Source organism: Stigmatopora argus, chromosome 1 (assembly GCF_051989625.1).
Source record: "Stigmatopora argus isolate UIUO_Sarg chromosome 1, RoL_Sarg_1.0, whole genome shotgun sequence".
NCBI classification, from domain to species: Eukaryota; Metazoa; Chordata; class Actinopteri; order Syngnathiformes; family Syngnathidae; genus Stigmatopora; species Stigmatopora argus.
Genome location: NC_135387.1, coordinates 3625626 through 3643351, shown reverse-complemented (window position 1 = coordinate 3643351; position 17726 = coordinate 3625626). Strand labels below are relative to the sequence as shown.

Genomic DNA, 17726 nt, shown 5'->3' with positions numbered 1-17726 from the left:
GTTATCCTGATTCTGGTATAACTGTTGAAATGTTAGTTAATAGAATTGGGGATGTCTTGGGCCCTGGAAAGTTTCACCTTAGAGGAACTACCCAGGGGGGCCGACGCCTGTCTTTTTGAACTATTGTGTGAGGGTTTCAGGGTATCAGGAGGGTGACTGTAAAGATGTTATCTCGAAGGGGCATATGGTCATGATCAAAGAACCTTTTGTAACTGGGAGAGAACTATCTCTCCTGTGATCAGCTTGAAACTTCCTGTAACTTGGACACTCCCAAAACACAATAAGAGAATAGGCGAGGGGAGATTTTCTTCAGAGTGTTTTTGGAGGTCTGTGACAGGGGCAGTCTCTGAACCTCTCATTTTTTAAATAAAGTTAACTCAAATTCTCTGTGATTTCCTTCTTTTCAGGTTGGTGAAACAAATGTCTGGTGTTTGAACCCAACATTTAATTGGTCCTTCGAGCCGGATTCCAAGATACCGGACGATCCCAGCGGGTGAGCAAGATCCAGAAAAGTCTGTGGCCACAGCATAAAGATCCTTTTCCAGGACTGTTTCTTCCTTACGGGCTGGGGTCCAAAGGTTGAAGGGATACCGAGGACGCAGAGAATCGTGAGTGAATTTTATTTAAAAAAAGGAATGAATGAGAAAAAAGGAATGAATGAAGGCGTAACAGACCCCTTTAGTTGGAAAAGACTAATTAAACTCTGTAAAATTAAATCCGTAGGCGTAACAGACCCCCTTAGTTGAGAAAGACTAATTAAACTCTGTAAAGGATAGCGGAGTCCTGATTAAATGAAAACCCTGAGAATCCTAGGGCCCTATCAGGTAAAAAAATTCAAACAACAAAATTCCACATGCGTACAGAGGTCAAATTCAAACAACAAACTTTCGCAGGCGGACAGACACCCTTAGTTTTAGCACACTAATTAAATTCTGTAAAGGAAAGCGAAATCCAGGATGTATTGAATAGGAAAAATCTGTGACGGATAGTGGAGTTCTGGGTGTATTGAATGAAAAGTGAAAAAAAGGATAGAGTCCTGGTTAAAGAGAAAAAAAAAAGGATAGAGTCCTGGTTAAAGAGAAATAAAGAAGTGAATTAAAAGGAGTGAACGTGCAAAAAAGTGTGTATGGAAATACATTTTACCATTTGGTGATTTGTATCTCATATCAAACAACAGGAGACAAATGTCGACCTTTAGTGGATGTATGTAGACATGAGACTCCGCCTGAAAAGGTTGAAGTGAGTTTACCACTAAAGGAATTTATCGACATCCTGTTGTCTAAACCCAGTGTTAGTGCACTATAGGTGCAAAGACCCACTGGGACTAAATTTTATTCAAAAATGGGTAAAGTACAGAGTAAAACAAGTAAAAAAGAGGAATTCCTCTCGGAACTTGCGTCTAAAGACTGGAAGATAGTTCATAGAGAGGATCCCGACGCGGTGGAATCCTTGCGTTATTGGGTAAAAAAATATGGGTTCACTGGTAGACTAATAATAAAAGATATCCGTGAACTACAACAAAAAATCGAAAAATCGTGTAACAAAAAACGAAGTAAAATGCAAAAACAAGGTTATGATCAAACCAAAGCGTGGTTGCGAATAGCAGGGCAAATAGAAGAGGTTGAGAAAGTAGTTAAACAAAAAAGAGGAGAAGAGATAACTATATTAGGCCTGTTAAAAAACAGTGGTCCCTCTTCAGCTCTCCTCGTAGGAGGCTCCACACGCAAGCGGGGAGCACGACGACGAGGGGGGGGAAAGGGGGCCTGCTGGTCGTGCGGCAAAGAGGGCCACATAGCCAGGGAATGCGGGGGCAACCCTCCCCGCGCACAGCGACGACATGATAGCACACGACTAAAACAGGAGGTAGCAAAACAAATGGTTAACAAAAGTAAGGGGAATAGATAGATAAAAAAGGTGGTGAAGCCCCCCTTCACAGATGCAGACCCCCCTCAAGCTAAGCACACTCTTTGCAAACAAAAGGAGAGGGGAGGGGGCTTCGCCCATACAGCTTACTGCTCCCTTCACACCAAAGACAAAGGGCAGGAAAGACTACCACAAGAGAGACAGAGATAGTTGATAGTGTTATGATATATTAGTGGAAAAATTATGGGTCTTTTATTAAACACTAAAATTTATATTAGGAAATGCCTAGTGAAAGGTTATTTTCCCTAAATTGTAATTGAGGTAATAGTGAGCACAGAAAATGGCTCTTATTTTAAATAAAACTGCTTTCTTAGAGCGGATAGGAATTAAGCCAGAGCTTTAACTATTGGGTTTTAGAAATATGAGAGTGATTTGCGATTTAGACTCAAGTATTAAGAATCATCCAAATTATTAATGATATCAAACATGAAAACAATGCAGAAATGGCATTTATCCAAATTATTAGGTAAATTTAGATAAATTGTTTGTCTTTTTGTGTTTCTAATTGGCCGACCATCAAGATATAATCAATCAGATATCAAGGTGGAAAATGATTTAGAAATTTGAAATCAAATTTTGATGAAAATTATGGAAAATTGTTTAGTCCAATGAAATTTTAATGGTAAAAGCAGCAGTACTCCAAACGTGAAATTTGAAGTGGAGAAACAAATCTGCTATGCAAAATTTAGGAGCACTGAAAAGACAGTGCTTGATACCAAATTCCAAAGTACTATTGATTTATTGTGATAATGGCATCCAAATTGTGTTAACAGAATAATTGACTGAATTGACAAAAGTTTCCATATTTCGTTCCGAAAGAAAGAAAAAAAAAAAATATGGAAATCTAATTTAGTGGAATATACCAAACACCATTATTCACTACACGATTGGAATTGGAGGATGAGGCTAATCATATGTCTGCATAAAAGAAAAAACTTTAAGGAAACGCATTAATTTTGGGTTGGCAGAGGGAGATTGCATTTCTCAACAGGAAACATGATGAGCAACCCGGGATGAGAGTGAAATGTTCCTGACCAAACCAGCAGACATGAAAATAGCGGATCCATTTTGTGCTCTGTAAGAAGGTTCTCTCAGTTGAAACGTATGATGAGACAGGTAAGATAAACTTTTTGACGTAATCAGACAAAATGGCAAGCACTCCAATATTGATTGGAAAGATTATTGCTCGGGGAGCAATGCTGTAAGCCATGAGGAACTTTTTGTATTGGTTTTATTGTCTCCATATAAAAAAGCGTTTCAATTGAGACTACACCTTCTTACAGATAGTTAAAGTTTCAATTGTGACTAGATCTTCTTACATATTTTTAAAGTAAACACTTAGAGAGAAAAGAGAAACTACAATGGATAGAAATGTAACTAGAATTTAATTTTATGCCTGACTATTGAAAAATATTGATTAAGAAAGTTTTATAGGAGATGATTGGCAAACTCCGAAGACAATGGAATGTTACATTTGATAATAAGACTACTAGTTTGGGATATTTTGAATTAAAAAACACTGAGGTTAATATGCAACGCAATACACATTGTTAAATGAATTGAGACTTGATTAGTATGCATTTTAAAAGTAATGGGCTTTAATTGCTCTAAAAGATACAATTATGCTAAAAATATTGACCCTGACAAACAAGGGGTGGTTACATTTTACTGGGTTCAATTCTATTTAGAATTATAAATGTGTGCATTTTGTTTCTGAATATTAATTGATGTGAATCTAAACTGTTACAGATAACGGGAAAGCTGTTTTCCTGGGGAGAAAGCAGCCTGGTTTGCTTTTTGTATTTTTCCTATTCTTAGTATGATTAGTTAATTTGTGTAATTGTAGGAAAGAGGAAAAAACAAATATGGGTTTTGATCTTAACAAGGAAGCAGTGTTCAAAATAGAATATCAGCTAGCATGTTTAATTTTGACTGATAAGGTATTTTAAATTTTCACAAACATAATGATGAATGTTAAGCACGTGTTAAAGACAACGACAGAACACAGCAGCATACACAACAACAAAACTGAGCCGATCTCAAGAACAGTGAGCAGACGAACTGTACAAAGCTAAAGGCCTACCGTACCTACCAAAAATGCATTCCATAATTGAGCCATAAATGTCTCAACAGGGGGGAGGTATGGTAAAGAGGTATAAATACCTATTTTAAAATTTTTGTAGGAACTGTTTAATTTGTTATTTTATTGATCTGTAAAGAACATGGGATCTCCAGAATCATCATGGAGCTCATTTTTCAAACAGCATAGTGCAAAACATGGCAAAACAACTGGTAGAACTAGCTCGAGATTAACACTTTTTGAGATAGTTATTGGAAGACCATTTCAACTTCCTTTATGGGAAGATGAAGGAGAGAAACTATCCAAAGAACATGTAAGGTGCCGTGATCTTTTGTCTATCTTGCAGGAGGTGGTGTAGCCAGGTGACTGGATCCTGATCCGAGTCATAAAAATGAAGTCCTGGTTCTCTCCACGATGGGAAGACCCATTCGTGGCCCAACTCACCAACCTCCACAGCAGCAAAGATCGCTGAAAAGTCAAAGTCGATTCAGGTCAAGAGTTCGAGACAGGTGACTCTGAGTGGACTAAGTCGGACGGTGTCAAAACCCTTGTCCGTGAAGAAACTCATCTGACGTCTACTCACCAGCCACGAGCACCCCTCACTTAACCCTGACCTCCCATAGACTTTGCACCTCTATACAGAAGCCACAGTGAAAGCTGTTGCCATCCACATCACAGTGACTGGACTGTCAGTGACAGCCTGGGCGTATCTGAACGCCCCGCCCACAGAGACTCGAGTTGGAAAACAAGTGCAGGAAACGTCCTGCCTCATCACGGGAAAGGCAGAGCCAAGCGGTCCGCTCTTGGACGGGGACCCAATCTACATCAACAACATCGGGGTTCCCTGCGGTGTACCAGATGAGTATAAACTCGCTGACCAAATTGCACGACTCCAGAACAGGACGGAGGAAGGGTTTGCAGCCATCCATGAACAGTTGTCGGTGACCTCCTTTGATGGCCTTCCAGAACAGAATTGCTGTTGACATGCTCCTGGCAGAGAAAGGTGGCGTGTGCTCCATCTTTGGCGACCAATGCTGCACGTTCATCCCTAACAATACAGCAGCTGACGGGAGTTTAACCAAGGCCCTGGAGGGCCTTCGATCCCTCAACAGCAAGATGAAAGAACATTCTGGAATCGACACCTCAATGTGGGGTGAATTTGGTAGCATGTTTGGCGAGTACAAACAGTTAATTGTATCAGTTTTAATGTCAATCGCTGTTTTTGCTGCCATTCTCACAACTTGTGGATGTTGCTGCATTCCCTGTATTCGTGCGTTATGTGAAAGGTTAATAACAAATGCTATACAACCAGTCAAATCAGAAATGTATGCCTTATTGACATCTGGAGGCGAACCACGGGATGACGACGACGCCGACGCATCTGGGGATGAGGAGGAAATGCAGTTCATTGGACTGCCTGACATGTTCCCAGATGCTAAACACTATGCCTTGTTGACTTCTGAGTGTAACGTTTTCTGTTATTTTTGTGATCCTGTAATGTGAAAATCTGAAAAGAAGAGGTTATGGATGATGATATTTTATAACAGAATCTGGATAAACAGGAGGGTTATGTTGGAATTATTTTATATAAGTTATCCTGATTCTGGTATAACTGTTGAAATGTTAGTTAATAGAATTGGGGATGTCTTGGGCCCTGGAAAGTTTCACCTTAGAGGAACTACCCAGGGGGGCCGACGCCTGTCTTTTTGAACTATTGTGTGAGGGTTTCAGGGTATCAGGAGGGTGACTGTAAAGATGTTATCTCGAAGGGGCATATGGTCATGATCAAAGAACCTTTTGTAACTGGGAGAGAACTATCTCTCCTGTGATCAGCTTGAAACTTCCTGTAACTTGGACACTCCCAAAACACAATAAGAGAATAGGCGAGGGGAGATTTTCTTCAGAGTGTTTTTGGAGGTCTGTGACAGGGGCAGTCTCTGAACCTCTCATTTTTTAAATAAAGTTAACTCAAATTCTCTGTGATTTCCTTCTTTTCAGGTTGGTGAAACAAATGTCTGGTGTTTGAACCCAACATTAGTGTATTGTTAGAGGAATAGAACGCCAAGGATTGATGTAGGGCAGCTATGTGGGGGGAAAAAAAAACCAACTTGTGATGCCCTTTTACCACTAGGAAGTAAGATGTGTCACTTGTTCAAATGGTGCAGAGGCATTGCTGAAATGCTCTAAAATAAAGGAAAGATGAGGGGAAAAAAATCAAATTCAAATTTACATGCCTGGTTGACAGCGAGCAGGGATCCACATGCCATACCAGTATACCATTCTGGCAAGCCACAGCTAGTCCGGATGCACAAAGCGGCTTCCACTGCGCTGCTGCAACATTCCTCTGGAGACGGTGCTTCAGGGTGGGCGTTGTAGCACTAAAAATCATTTCAAACAAAGACAAACCTAGTAAATTGCTTGTTTTATGTTTTGGCTACACTTTGGAGAATGGAGCTTCATCACCTTTTGGGATTGTAGATCTTAATTGAGTCATCCAATAGGGCGACAGCAAACTTATCAGTATGAGGATGCCAGGCAAAGGCTCGCACCACACAGTCTGACCTGACAAAGCGGATGGATGACATGGTAATTCTTACAAAACAACATTTTTTTTCTTACTTAATTTCTAGACGAGACAGATGGCTGCTGCTGAATACCTAAGAGTTGATAGGAAGTGATGATTAAAGGGAAACCAAAACTACCCTTTTTTCCACGAAAATTTTTCAATGTGCCAGTTCTAGGCAAAACATGTTACTCTGTTCACTCACTGATAGATTCTGCCCATCATTTACCCCCCACTAACACCGCATTGCTTATATGCATATTGATAACCTATTCTGAATCTAATGGAAATGCACCGTTGTATCTTATTTTCCTGAGGACACACATTGAACTCCTCTCATATGACCAAATGCCAGTCCACTCACCAATTCAGCAACTGTGAAAACTCTGCGATCATGTCCTCGCTGCTTAACTGCAGACCACAAGAAAAATAGAATCACATGTCAATCTCATGCTGAAAACATAACATCATTCTGTGATCTCACAATAACTACTTGAATTATAAGGCAGAGCTTACAGTGAGGTGAGGAAACAAGGAACTGCGAAAGGAAGTGATCATCTGCAGCAAAGCCAGGATGCAGCCAGAACTCACGGACATCCATTTAGGCACTGTAGGAGAGAGCAATAGGCTTCACAAACCTCCAGATTACTGAATATGTCAACCATTCATAACAAATCGCATACCCTCTTCATGAGAATTGGTGATTTCCTTCAGTAAGCCTGTTAAACCACTATCCCGCCTGAAAGCAAAAGAAAGAGGCTTGTAGTTATGACATTACAATTGTATTTATTTATTCAGAGAGGTCAACTGAGAACAAGCTCTCTTTTGTCCATGACACCTTGAATACACAATACAAAAACCAAAACAATAAATAACTTATGGTCAGCTCTCACAATTAAATACAGATTGTATACCCTTGGAAAGTGAGTTCTTAAAATTATTTAAAGAGGACTTTCGAGCTAACTAACTTGCCTTTTGCAGTATCCAATAATAATGTCTTTGAATAAACATGGAAACCATTTCTTGATTACATTCAGGATAATGTTTCTTATATGTTTACAGAGGCATTTGTATGAACAAATCCCTTGTTTTGTTTAATTTTTTTGTGCTTCAATATTTTTCAAGATGTATTTGTCTGCTATTCCCAGAGCTGCCAACCTCTGTCGACCCCATTTCCGGAGTATTTCCGGGGTGAATGAATTCACGCAAAATCGATATAAAATGTAAACAAAAAGGAAAATGTAAATTAAACTGTTATGATCATGTTTGTACATCAATTGAAATATTGTTTTTTGCAAACTATTGAAAAAGTACAGCATAATGCAAAGAATTTCTCTCCAGCAAAAACATCAGGACAGACTTATCGTATTTACTCGCATATAAGCCGCCCGTGCATATAAGCCACACCCTGAAAATTGCCTTGAATTTTTTTAATTTCACAATTTCTCACTTATAAGCTGCACCCTGAAAGTTGCCTTGAATTTTTTTAATTTTACAATTTCTCGCGTATAAGGCGCCTCCTGCTTCCCAATTTTCACCTCCATTCATGTCTTTAATAGGAGTACAAATGTGTTATTTTGAAGGGAAAATCTTAAGAAAAATCATTACAAGTATTTCTGAGATACTGTATGAATCAAAAGCACATTAGGTTCAATATCATAAGGAAATTAATATGACTGTCTTTGTTAATGCAAAATATCAAATTATTCAATTTGAAAAAAGAAATGTCAATCTTGATGAGAACCTGATGCTTTCTAATTACAGAAATTACATTTTTTTCCACCAGAAGTTTAAGATGTTGTGGCAGCCAAATTGCTTCTAATGTCAAAATATCTCAATTCTTTCGATGGTTCATATTACTCCAATAGTTGTCACTTCCGAACAAGAAATAAAATAAAAAAAAAGTCAAGTTGGAATTTTGTTTTATTTCAAAATCAAGGCTACTCGCGTCTGGCCAGTCAGAGCACATTTAACTATAGGTTTAGAGGGTGCCGCCCTATGTAAGATGGCTGCCCAGAACCTAGGTAAGATGGCTGTGCCCCAAGCAATGTTCCCTCTAATTTTTCGTTGGTCTGGGCAGAAAGACAACCTCCCTGAGCGCACTGAGTACCAGTGTGAGCGACATCATCGGTACTCGGATGATTCGCCTAAAGACCTTTCGCCGACGGACGTTTGACAGACGGGCAGGTCGCCGAATGGACGTTCCGCCGAACGGAGGTTTCGCCGAAACGGGACTCGCGTGCTCGCCCCGCCCCCGGATCGTGTGTACAAGTTTTTCAACCTTGGGCCGCGGGCCATATACGGCCCGTTAGGATTTTTAATCCGGCCCGCCGCCGGCGTTGTCCAAATTATAGTAAAAATCAATGTTAGTCTACCATCAATGGCAGCCCGGGAATAAGCACTCTTGGGCGGGCATGGCAGCCCGGGAATAAGCACTCTTGGGCGGGCATGGCAGCCCGGGAATAAGCACTCTTGGGCGGGCAGATGTAGCAGAACCGAGCCGTAAAATGACAGCGATCGGGTCAAATCCATCCTAAAACAGCATTTAATGATTGAATACAAATACTGGAGCTCTTTGGACATTAGAACCAAGCCCAGAGAAGTGAATTCCTCGGTAAAATGCCACGATGATGTCGCAATGGAGGCAAAAAAACGTCTATATACGTCCATTCGCCAAACGGCTCAAAATGCTCTCAAATTCACGTTTAATGATTAAATACAAATACTGGAGCTCTTTGGACATTAGAACCGAGCCCAGGGAAGTGAATTCCTCGGTAAAATGTCGCGATAATGTCGCGATGGAGGCAAAAAAAACGTCTATATACGTCCATTCGCCAAACGGCTCAAAATGCTCTCAAATTCGGTCAAATCCAGCCGAAAACAGCGTTTAATGATTAAATACAAATACTGGAGGTCTTTGGACATTAGAACCGAGCGCAGGGAAGTGAATTCCTCGGTAAAATGTCGCAATGATGTCGCGATGGAGGCAAAAAAACTTCCATATACGTCCATTCGCCAAACGGCTCAAAATGCTCTCAAATTCGGTCAAATCCAGCTGAAAATAGCGGTTAATGATTAAATACAATTACCGTAATTACTCGAATATAACGCGCACTCGAAAATAACACGCAGGTCATTTTGGGCAAAAAAAATCTGGAAAAACGCAGTACTCGAATATAGTGCGCACCTAAAATTTCCCGCTGACGAAAATCAGAAATCTTACCTTTTTTTCTTCGTTTCACGATTGTTTTGTTCAAACAAATTTATTCATTAGAATCCTTCAAATGAAGAGTTCCTCTCTCTCTTTGTCTGTCCTCTCATACATCTCTTCGTTGAGAATCCTATCAACGTACACGCTTCCTTCATCCACTTCCTCTTCCTCCCAAAACACATCATCCGATTGGCTTTACGAGATGACGTAAAATCCATGCGTCAAAGTGAGTTTGACAATGCTTTTTTCGATCGAAAATTTGTAATTTATTTTAGTTATTGATTATAACACTGAACTGAGAGAGGGTGAACTGAGACGAGTAGGAGGCTAGAGGGGGGGAGTGGTGGTCTCGGCTTTCCGATTTTCGATCGAAATTACGAGATGACGTAAAATCCGTGCGCCGTCTTTACGAGATGACGTAAAATCCGTGCGTCAAAGTGAGTTTGACAATGCTTTTTTCGATCGAAAATTTGTAATTTATTTTAGTTATTGATTATAACACTGAACTGAGAGAGGGTGAACTGAGACGAGTAGGAGGCTAGAGGGGGGGGGGGGGAGTGGTGGTCTCGGCTTTCCGATTTTCGATCGAAATTACGAGATGACGTAAAATCCGTGCGCCGTCTTTACGAGATGACGTAAAATCCGTGCGTCAAAGTGAGTTTGACAATGCTTTTTTCGATCGAAAATTTGTAATTTATTTTAGTTATTGATTATAACACTGAACTGAGAGAGGGTGAACTGAGACGAGTAGGAGGCTAGAGGGGGGGAGTGGTGGTCTCGGCTTTCCGATTTTCGATCGAAATTACGAGATGACGTAAAATCCGTGCGCCGTCTTTACGAGATGACGTAAAATCCGTGCGTCAAAGTGAGTTTGACAATGCTTTTTTCGATCGAAAATTTGTAATTTATTTTAGTTATTGATTATAACACTGAACTGAAAGAGGGTGAACTGAGACGAGTACGAGGCTAGAGGGGGGCAGTGGTGGTCTCGGCTTTCCGATTTTCGATCGGGTTTACGAGATGACGTAAAATCCATGCGTCGGCTTTAGGAGATGACGTAAAATCCGTGCGTCAGCTGTACGAGATGACGTAAAATCCGTGCGTCAAAGTGAGTTTGACAATGCTTTTTCCGATCGAAAATTTGTAATTTATTTTAGTTCTTGATTATAACACGCACCCCCAACTATTGGAATTAATTATATAGCAAAAACCTGCGTGTTATATTCGAGTAATTACGGTACTAGTATTTGTATTTAATCATTAAACTAACAAATACTAGTATTTGTATTTAATCATTAAACTAACAAATACTAGTATTTGTATTTAATCATTAAACTAACAAATACTAGTATTTGTATTTAATCATTAAACTAACAAATACTAGTATTTGTATTTAATCATTAAACTAACAAATACTAGTATTTGTATTTAATCATTAAACGCTGTTTGAACGAACGTTCATTCGGCGACCTGTCCGTCTGTCAAACGTCCGTCGGCAAAACGTCTTTAGGCTGCACGCGCGCAGCTTAGAGGGAACATTGGCCCCAAGCGGGCAGTGACAGGAACGTGAGTTTTGTTCCCATTTTATGCAAGATATGTATACTTTTTTTATCTTGAATTTCATTCATAGGGACGTCAAAATAAATTTAGTTTAGCCTTTTATCTGTTTATCTTTTCTCTATTTTGAAATAAATATCGGCCACATTCTCTTGCGTCATGACGTCACGCGCCGACGCAACGGCGCCATTTTGTCGTGACGTCATCGTGTCACGGCGCCGTCAATTTGGAGTTTTTTGCATGTTGTGTTTTTGCTCAAATAAGCCGTACCCTCGATTCAGTTATCATATTTTTTATTCGACAAAAACGGCTTATATGCGAGTAAATACGGTAAATGTTACTATGACTAGCTCATTTATGGGTAGTAGAAATATGATAGCAGGTGTGATACTGGTGTGTGGCTATAGCGAGCACTTCTGATGTTGCTCACACTGGTCCTCAGTGTACTCAGGGAGGTTCTGTATGCCCAGAAATATAAAAAATTAGAGGGCCATAGTGAGCACTTCTGATGTTGCTCACACTGGTCCTCAGTATGCTCAGGGAGTGTGTATGCCCAGACATATGGAAAATTTGTTTTGTTATATTCTTCAGTTTTGAGTCCTAGTAGCAAGAGTGGCTTCTGGTTACGAGTTTCAGCGTGGATTTTCACATTTTTATGAACTTAAAAAAATTAAAAAATTCTGTGCCGAGTCCTAGTAGCAAACGAAAGACGGGAGTTGCATCCGTTTGCGAGTTTCAGCGTGGATTTTCACATTTTCAAGAGCCTAAAAATTATTTAAAAATGTAAAAATAAGCCACCTCGGTGTAGAGATTCACTCCCCTGACTTCGTTGCAGGCAGACGTGGCCTGATTCCCGCAGGCGGCGGTATGATTGGGAGTGCGGATGGTCGTTTGTCTCCGTGTGCCCTATGACTGACTGGCGACTAGTCTAGGGTGTAGTCTGCCTTTCGCCCAAAGACAACTGGGTTAAACTTCAGCAACCCCCGCAACCCTTTCGAAGATGGGCGATATGGAAGATGAATGAATATAAAAATAAATAAATTTAAACAAAATTCACTTCACTTCAAATCAGCACTCCCGTTCTTTGTGGTGTTCGGATGGTGTAATTTGCAGTTCAAATTTATCTATTTTTAAGTGTTTATTATTATTGTTGACAAAAATCATTTGATGATAATTATTGTTATCATTTTATCGATATTTAATATATCTAATTACTTACAAGTAAATTGTCTGATTGTTCTAAATGTTTTTTCTTTTCCATACACCTTGACAAGTTTCTCAAAGATATTATCAGAATAAAACTGCGAGCCAGGTGATCAAATCTGTGTTGCATGCATATCACGCTCGAAACTGTCCAAAATCCATACCAAACTGCTGCACTCCTCATCCACAATGTTTCCGAGTGGTCCAGGAATGCTGCTTTGCTGCTGCTGTTCTCCGTACGACTGTGTAGCTTCAGGGACTCTCGTGGGAAATACAAAGTCTGAGGACTTGACTCCTATTGAGAACATACAGGATAGACATTAGAAGAAAAACAACCTACCTTGGCTCCGCCCACTAAAACATCTCCAAACAGATGATGTCACACCTAGAATGATCTGCACATTTTCACAATCTGCTATCATGCTGTCCATGTACTTTCTATTCTCTTGTTGCCATGTGATCGTTCCATCAGTCAGTCAGCATGTACTAGCTGGAGCACCACAAGTACAGTATTTTCTCCCATATAAGCTGCACCCTTAAAATTGCCTTAAAATCGTTGAACTTTACAATTTCTCGTGTATAAGCCGCCCCCTGATTCACAATTTTCACCTCCATATTCATAGTTTTAATAGGGAGTACAAATGCTACTTTGAAGGGGAAAAAAAATCATCACACGTGGTAATTCTGAGCTACTGTATGAATCAAAAGCACATAATTAGGGTCAATATCATAAGGAATTAATTCATCCAGTGCAGCAATACCTCGCCATGGACAATTTGAGATACGAGTAAAATTCCGAGCAAATATTTACCTTGAGATACGAGCATTTGAGACAGTTGGCCAGGCCGCTACTTATGATTTCACCGCGCTGTCTCTCTCGCCGCATCTCCCTCGCGCAAAGATCTCTACGAGCACTGGGGAGTGTTGCATTTTTTCCGTGATTTTTGTTGTTGTTGCAATAGTCAGTTCAGAATTAAGGGAAACGCAATGGATCCAAAGCAAGCCGGTGCAATGAAGGGTAGTGCAAAGAATAGGCTTATGATGACAATCAATATTAAGCACAAAATAATCGAAAAACATTAGTGTACGGGGTGACTGAGCTGGCTCGTCAATACGTATGGAGAAACAGGAAGTTCGCCCCGACAGCCACGTCGGAATACATGAACCGCTTTGCCTTGGTTATTGCACAAGAAGGTTTAAATTTAGTGTAACGTAAGATTAAAACTTTTTTAAGCGTGTGTATCGGAATCTAAGTCAATTTAAGTTAAATTTAAAGTTTATGTTACGTTACGAGCACATTTCTCAAGTGACTCTCTCTCTCTCCCCTGGCCACAAACTCCCCGTTGTATAAAATAATCCCTCATTTTATTATTAAACACCATAACCACTAGTTTTATGTTACGTTACGAGCGCATCCGTCAAGTGACTCTCTCTCGCTCTCTCTCCCCTATCCACGAACCCCCCGTTGTATAAAATAATGCCTAATTTTATGATCAAAGATCATAACCACTAGTTATTTTTTCATTCTGTTAGTAGATGGTGAATTACAACCAATAAAAATGTTTTTCTATTGTAATATCCTGTTTTTTGGTGTTTTTTCAGAGGTTGGGAACATATTAATTTGTATTTAATTAATTTATATGGGAAATGTGATTTGAGATACGAGTAAATCGACATACGAGCTCAGTCCCGGAACGAATTAAGCTCGTATCTCGAGGTACCACTGTATATACATGCGCACACGCGCACACACGCACACACGCACACACGCACAAAAGCATACACGCACACACGTACACACGTACACGAAACGTCGTGTACGTGTACGTCACTAAGTGTCGCCGAGCAGTACGTGTCTGCATTTTCTAAGCTGGCCAGAGTCCAACACCGTTCTTCCTTCAAACGCCGGGGACATAAGTAGCATGGTTACACAGGCTATGACCATTTACGGCACGCTAGCAAAGACGAGGTAAAAGATGCTGCCAGAAGAGGAAGAGAGCAGTGAAGATGTTTTGGATCAAGCAGAATCTAGTAAATAGCATGTATTCTTTGCAGCGGATCGCCATTGAAGTTTTGTGCTAACACGTAAGATAACAAACTACACGTACACGCACACAAATACATACACATACAAATACATACACAGTGGCAGTCCGTGCATTTTCTCGTAGCGCCTTCAACGAATCAATCCAACCCTCAAAAACTATTTTATGGCTATAAAACCTCTACTGTAGCTACACCTGCGACACATAAAAAATAATCAATAAATCAATGCACAAAAATGGGGTAAAATCCACTTCCTAGCAGCAGTTCATGATTAAATACAAATAAAGGAGCTTTTGGGACATTACAACCGGGCCAGGGGGGTGATTTCCCCGGGAAAAGACAGCGATGGACGTCAATGTCAAAACGGCATAAATTGCACTAAAATGGGGTAAAATCCACATCCTAGCAGCATTTAGTGATTAAATACAAACACTGGAGCTTAAATACAAACACTGGAGATTTTCAGATATCAGAACCGGGCCCACAATTGAAATATTATTTAGCAATATAGCCATATTTTACTCACCAAAAATCATTTTTAACTGTACACAATATCTATCCTCATTTCTTTCTTCCTTCTTTTCTATCGCCATCGAAGCTAATGCTGAAAGTCGAGTCTGTCCTGTCGTATTTCTGGCATAGTCCGTCTTGAAAATGGCTTTAAATCAACACAACAATATATTTGCTTGTGCAGCTCGCTCCAGATACAGTTTGGTAGCTCTGGCTAATCACTAGCCAATCATAGTTAGTGAAAGCGATGACGTATCCCTACGCCTGCGACAAGGCATTGTGGTGTTGCAAACTCGAAATCTGATTGGTTAAAGCAACAGTCTTATCAACGCTTGTTTAATGCAGCAGAGCCTGCAGAACTGATTGTGAAGGCCTTGAGGCAGATTTCTGACCCTGGCAACAAATAATGGCTGAAATGTGATTGGTTAAATGCTTCAATATGAAAACACATCTGGAAGCAGTGCAACCAGGGGGAAAAACAATGAAAGGAAGCTAACAGACAATTTGGAATTAACACAAACACACACATCATCGTAAAAATTGCATAAATTCAAATAAACAATTGTAGCTGACCGATTACTGTTGTTGTTTTGCCATTATGTATTTAAATTATATTAAACTGTAACCAACATCACATGTTAGGTTATTTTAAGTAATAAAATGAAAGTAGACCTGCTGCAGAAGTTGCTCGGCGTTACTGCCCGTCAGGAGCTCGTTGTTCGACTCGCAAAATGTCGTCTGTCCGGGGGGAAGCGGAGGAGGGAATAAAGCAAGAGAGCACATCTTTTGCGAGGCAGGGAACAAAGCCTGAAGTGTAAATAATGTTTAACAAAAAAAGAAATCGCGTGTTACAGCTGTCCCACACCAAGTCCAAATGCTATTACTTTGCTGCTAACCAAACAAAATTAGCACTGGCAGATTGTCTCCAACTGCAATGATGTCAGCACTTTGCCTTCTGCGTCAGACGTCATTTAACTTACGTTCCCACCCGTCAAATGTCGATCGCTAATTTTCTTACAAAGATTAATTAACTTCTTGACTCTCAAAATATAATTCGACACTTGAATTGGTTGTATTGAATCCCGCCGTGGAAGCTAGGGCATACGGGTCGCCAAGAGGTACAAACATTCCAGCTTTGTGCAATTCATTATCTACAACTACACCCTCTTCTGGTTCTGGCTAGCATTGCATAGTGACTAACGAACGCCGAGCTATTTATTGTCTGTCATTGACCGATAGATATTCACTCATCGTTGAATATTTAAATTAGTTTATTACGGAAGCGTATTGCATTCACTTTAAAAAATAAAAAAGCCCAGGCAGTTTTTCAATGTAATTTATTTTTGGAGCCTTTTTTTTATTAATTATTTTTTAAAACTGTTTTTCTAAAAAATCATTTTCTGGGTGTGTTTTTTTGAATAGTTTTTCCGCACCTCCATTTTTTCAGATAATTTTTTTGAAGATTGTTTTTGAATTTTTTTTCTTTGTTTCATTTTTTTCCTGAGCCTGGCCACCAACAGGGATTTTTTTTTCAAAAAACAAGCAAGCAGCAGTTATCGTGCTACTTTGGATACTTACATTGTGTTCCGCAAATTCTAGACAGGAGGACACCTGCTCGCATACACAATTGTTTCCATACGGTCTATTCAGCTCAGGTTTTATTTCGATATGGGGCTAAGACAGTTGGAGATAGGCCAGTCATTAAGTCACATTATTTGGATTGTTTTTATGAGTTTGATTTATTTAATAAGGGACAGCACATGAGGAGTTCATGTATGTTAATTGGTATTGAGTTCCAGGTCTGTGTGGCACGGACAGAAAAGGTGCTTTGGCTCAATGCCATTCTTTTTGAAGGGAACTACACAGTCACCTCTGGAGCCAGCCCTTGGTGATGTGTAGGATTTTTTTTGTACAAAATCTTGCAGTGGAGGAGGAGCTTTGTGTTGGAAGATTTTGTAAAATAAGGTGGCTTCATTATAGTTTGTTGACTTTACGCAGGCAAACAGGCGCATATGTGTATCTTCAAGAAAAAAACATTCGTCACTGTCTTATCACTCTTGTTCTGTAAATGCAAGTCTCCCACCTATCCACTGAACAACTGAAAGGGAACTGGTTTCCCCAGGTTTAATTTTGGATAACAAATTTTGGTTATATCTCAACACAATCTGATGGTCAACAAGAGATGGTTGTAGAGGTGACTTTGTAGTTCCCATCAGAAAGAGTGCGTTTACCCAAAGCACCCTCTCTGTTTGTGCTTCACATACCTGGAACTCAAAACCAATTACCATATGTGAACTCCCGTCGCTGAAGCTCTTTGCCAATCATCTTAAAGCCTGGCTGTGGATGAACAACATTGTGATCACAACACTGCCCATACCTGTACTGTATTTGTGAATGTCTAATTGTTTCTATGCTGCTTTCTAGTCTTATGTCCTCTCATCTCATTTTCTGAACCGCTTTATCCTCACTAGGGTCGCGGGGGTGCTGGAGCCTATCCCAGCTGACTTCAGGCCAGTGGCGGGGGACACCCTGAATTCGCTGAAAACACCAATCGCAGGGCACAAGGAGAAAAACAACCATTCACGCGCATAGTCATACCTAGGGGCAATTTAGAGTGTCCAATCGGCCTACCA

General features: G+C 40.1%; 1 protein-coding gene across 5 annotated transcripts in view; it reads right to left on the bottom strand.

Moving 5' to 3' along the window:
• The window catches only part of aaas (achalasia, adrenocortical insufficiency, alacrimia), a 56333-nt gene extending 40067 nt beyond the window's left edge, over nt 1-16266 (bottom strand). For 3 of the 5 annotated variants that reach the window (XR_013300769.1, XR_013300778.1, XR_013300760.1), the window contains exons 1-7: nt 15766-16266; nt 12702-12832; nt 7250-7305; nt 7083-7174; nt 6931-6977; nt 6467-6565; nt 6238-6381 (exon numbers count right to left, since the gene is read on the bottom strand). Coding sequence is in view for 2 of the 5 variants with exons in the window: in XM_077604012.1 (XP_077460138.1) it covers nt 6238-6381; nt 6467-6565; nt 6931-6977; nt 7083-7174; nt 7250-7305; nt 12702-12832; nt 15766-15876 (680 nt within the window). In the remaining 3 variants the exon portion in view is untranslated. The remainder of the gene's footprint in view (nt 1-6237; nt 6382-6466; nt 6566-6930; nt 6978-7082; nt 7175-7249; nt 7306-12701; nt 12833-15765) is intronic. The other 2 variants (XM_077604092.1, XM_077604012.1) reach the window with 2 other exon arrangements.
• Between the last annotated feature and the right edge of the window lie 1460 nt (nt 16267-17726).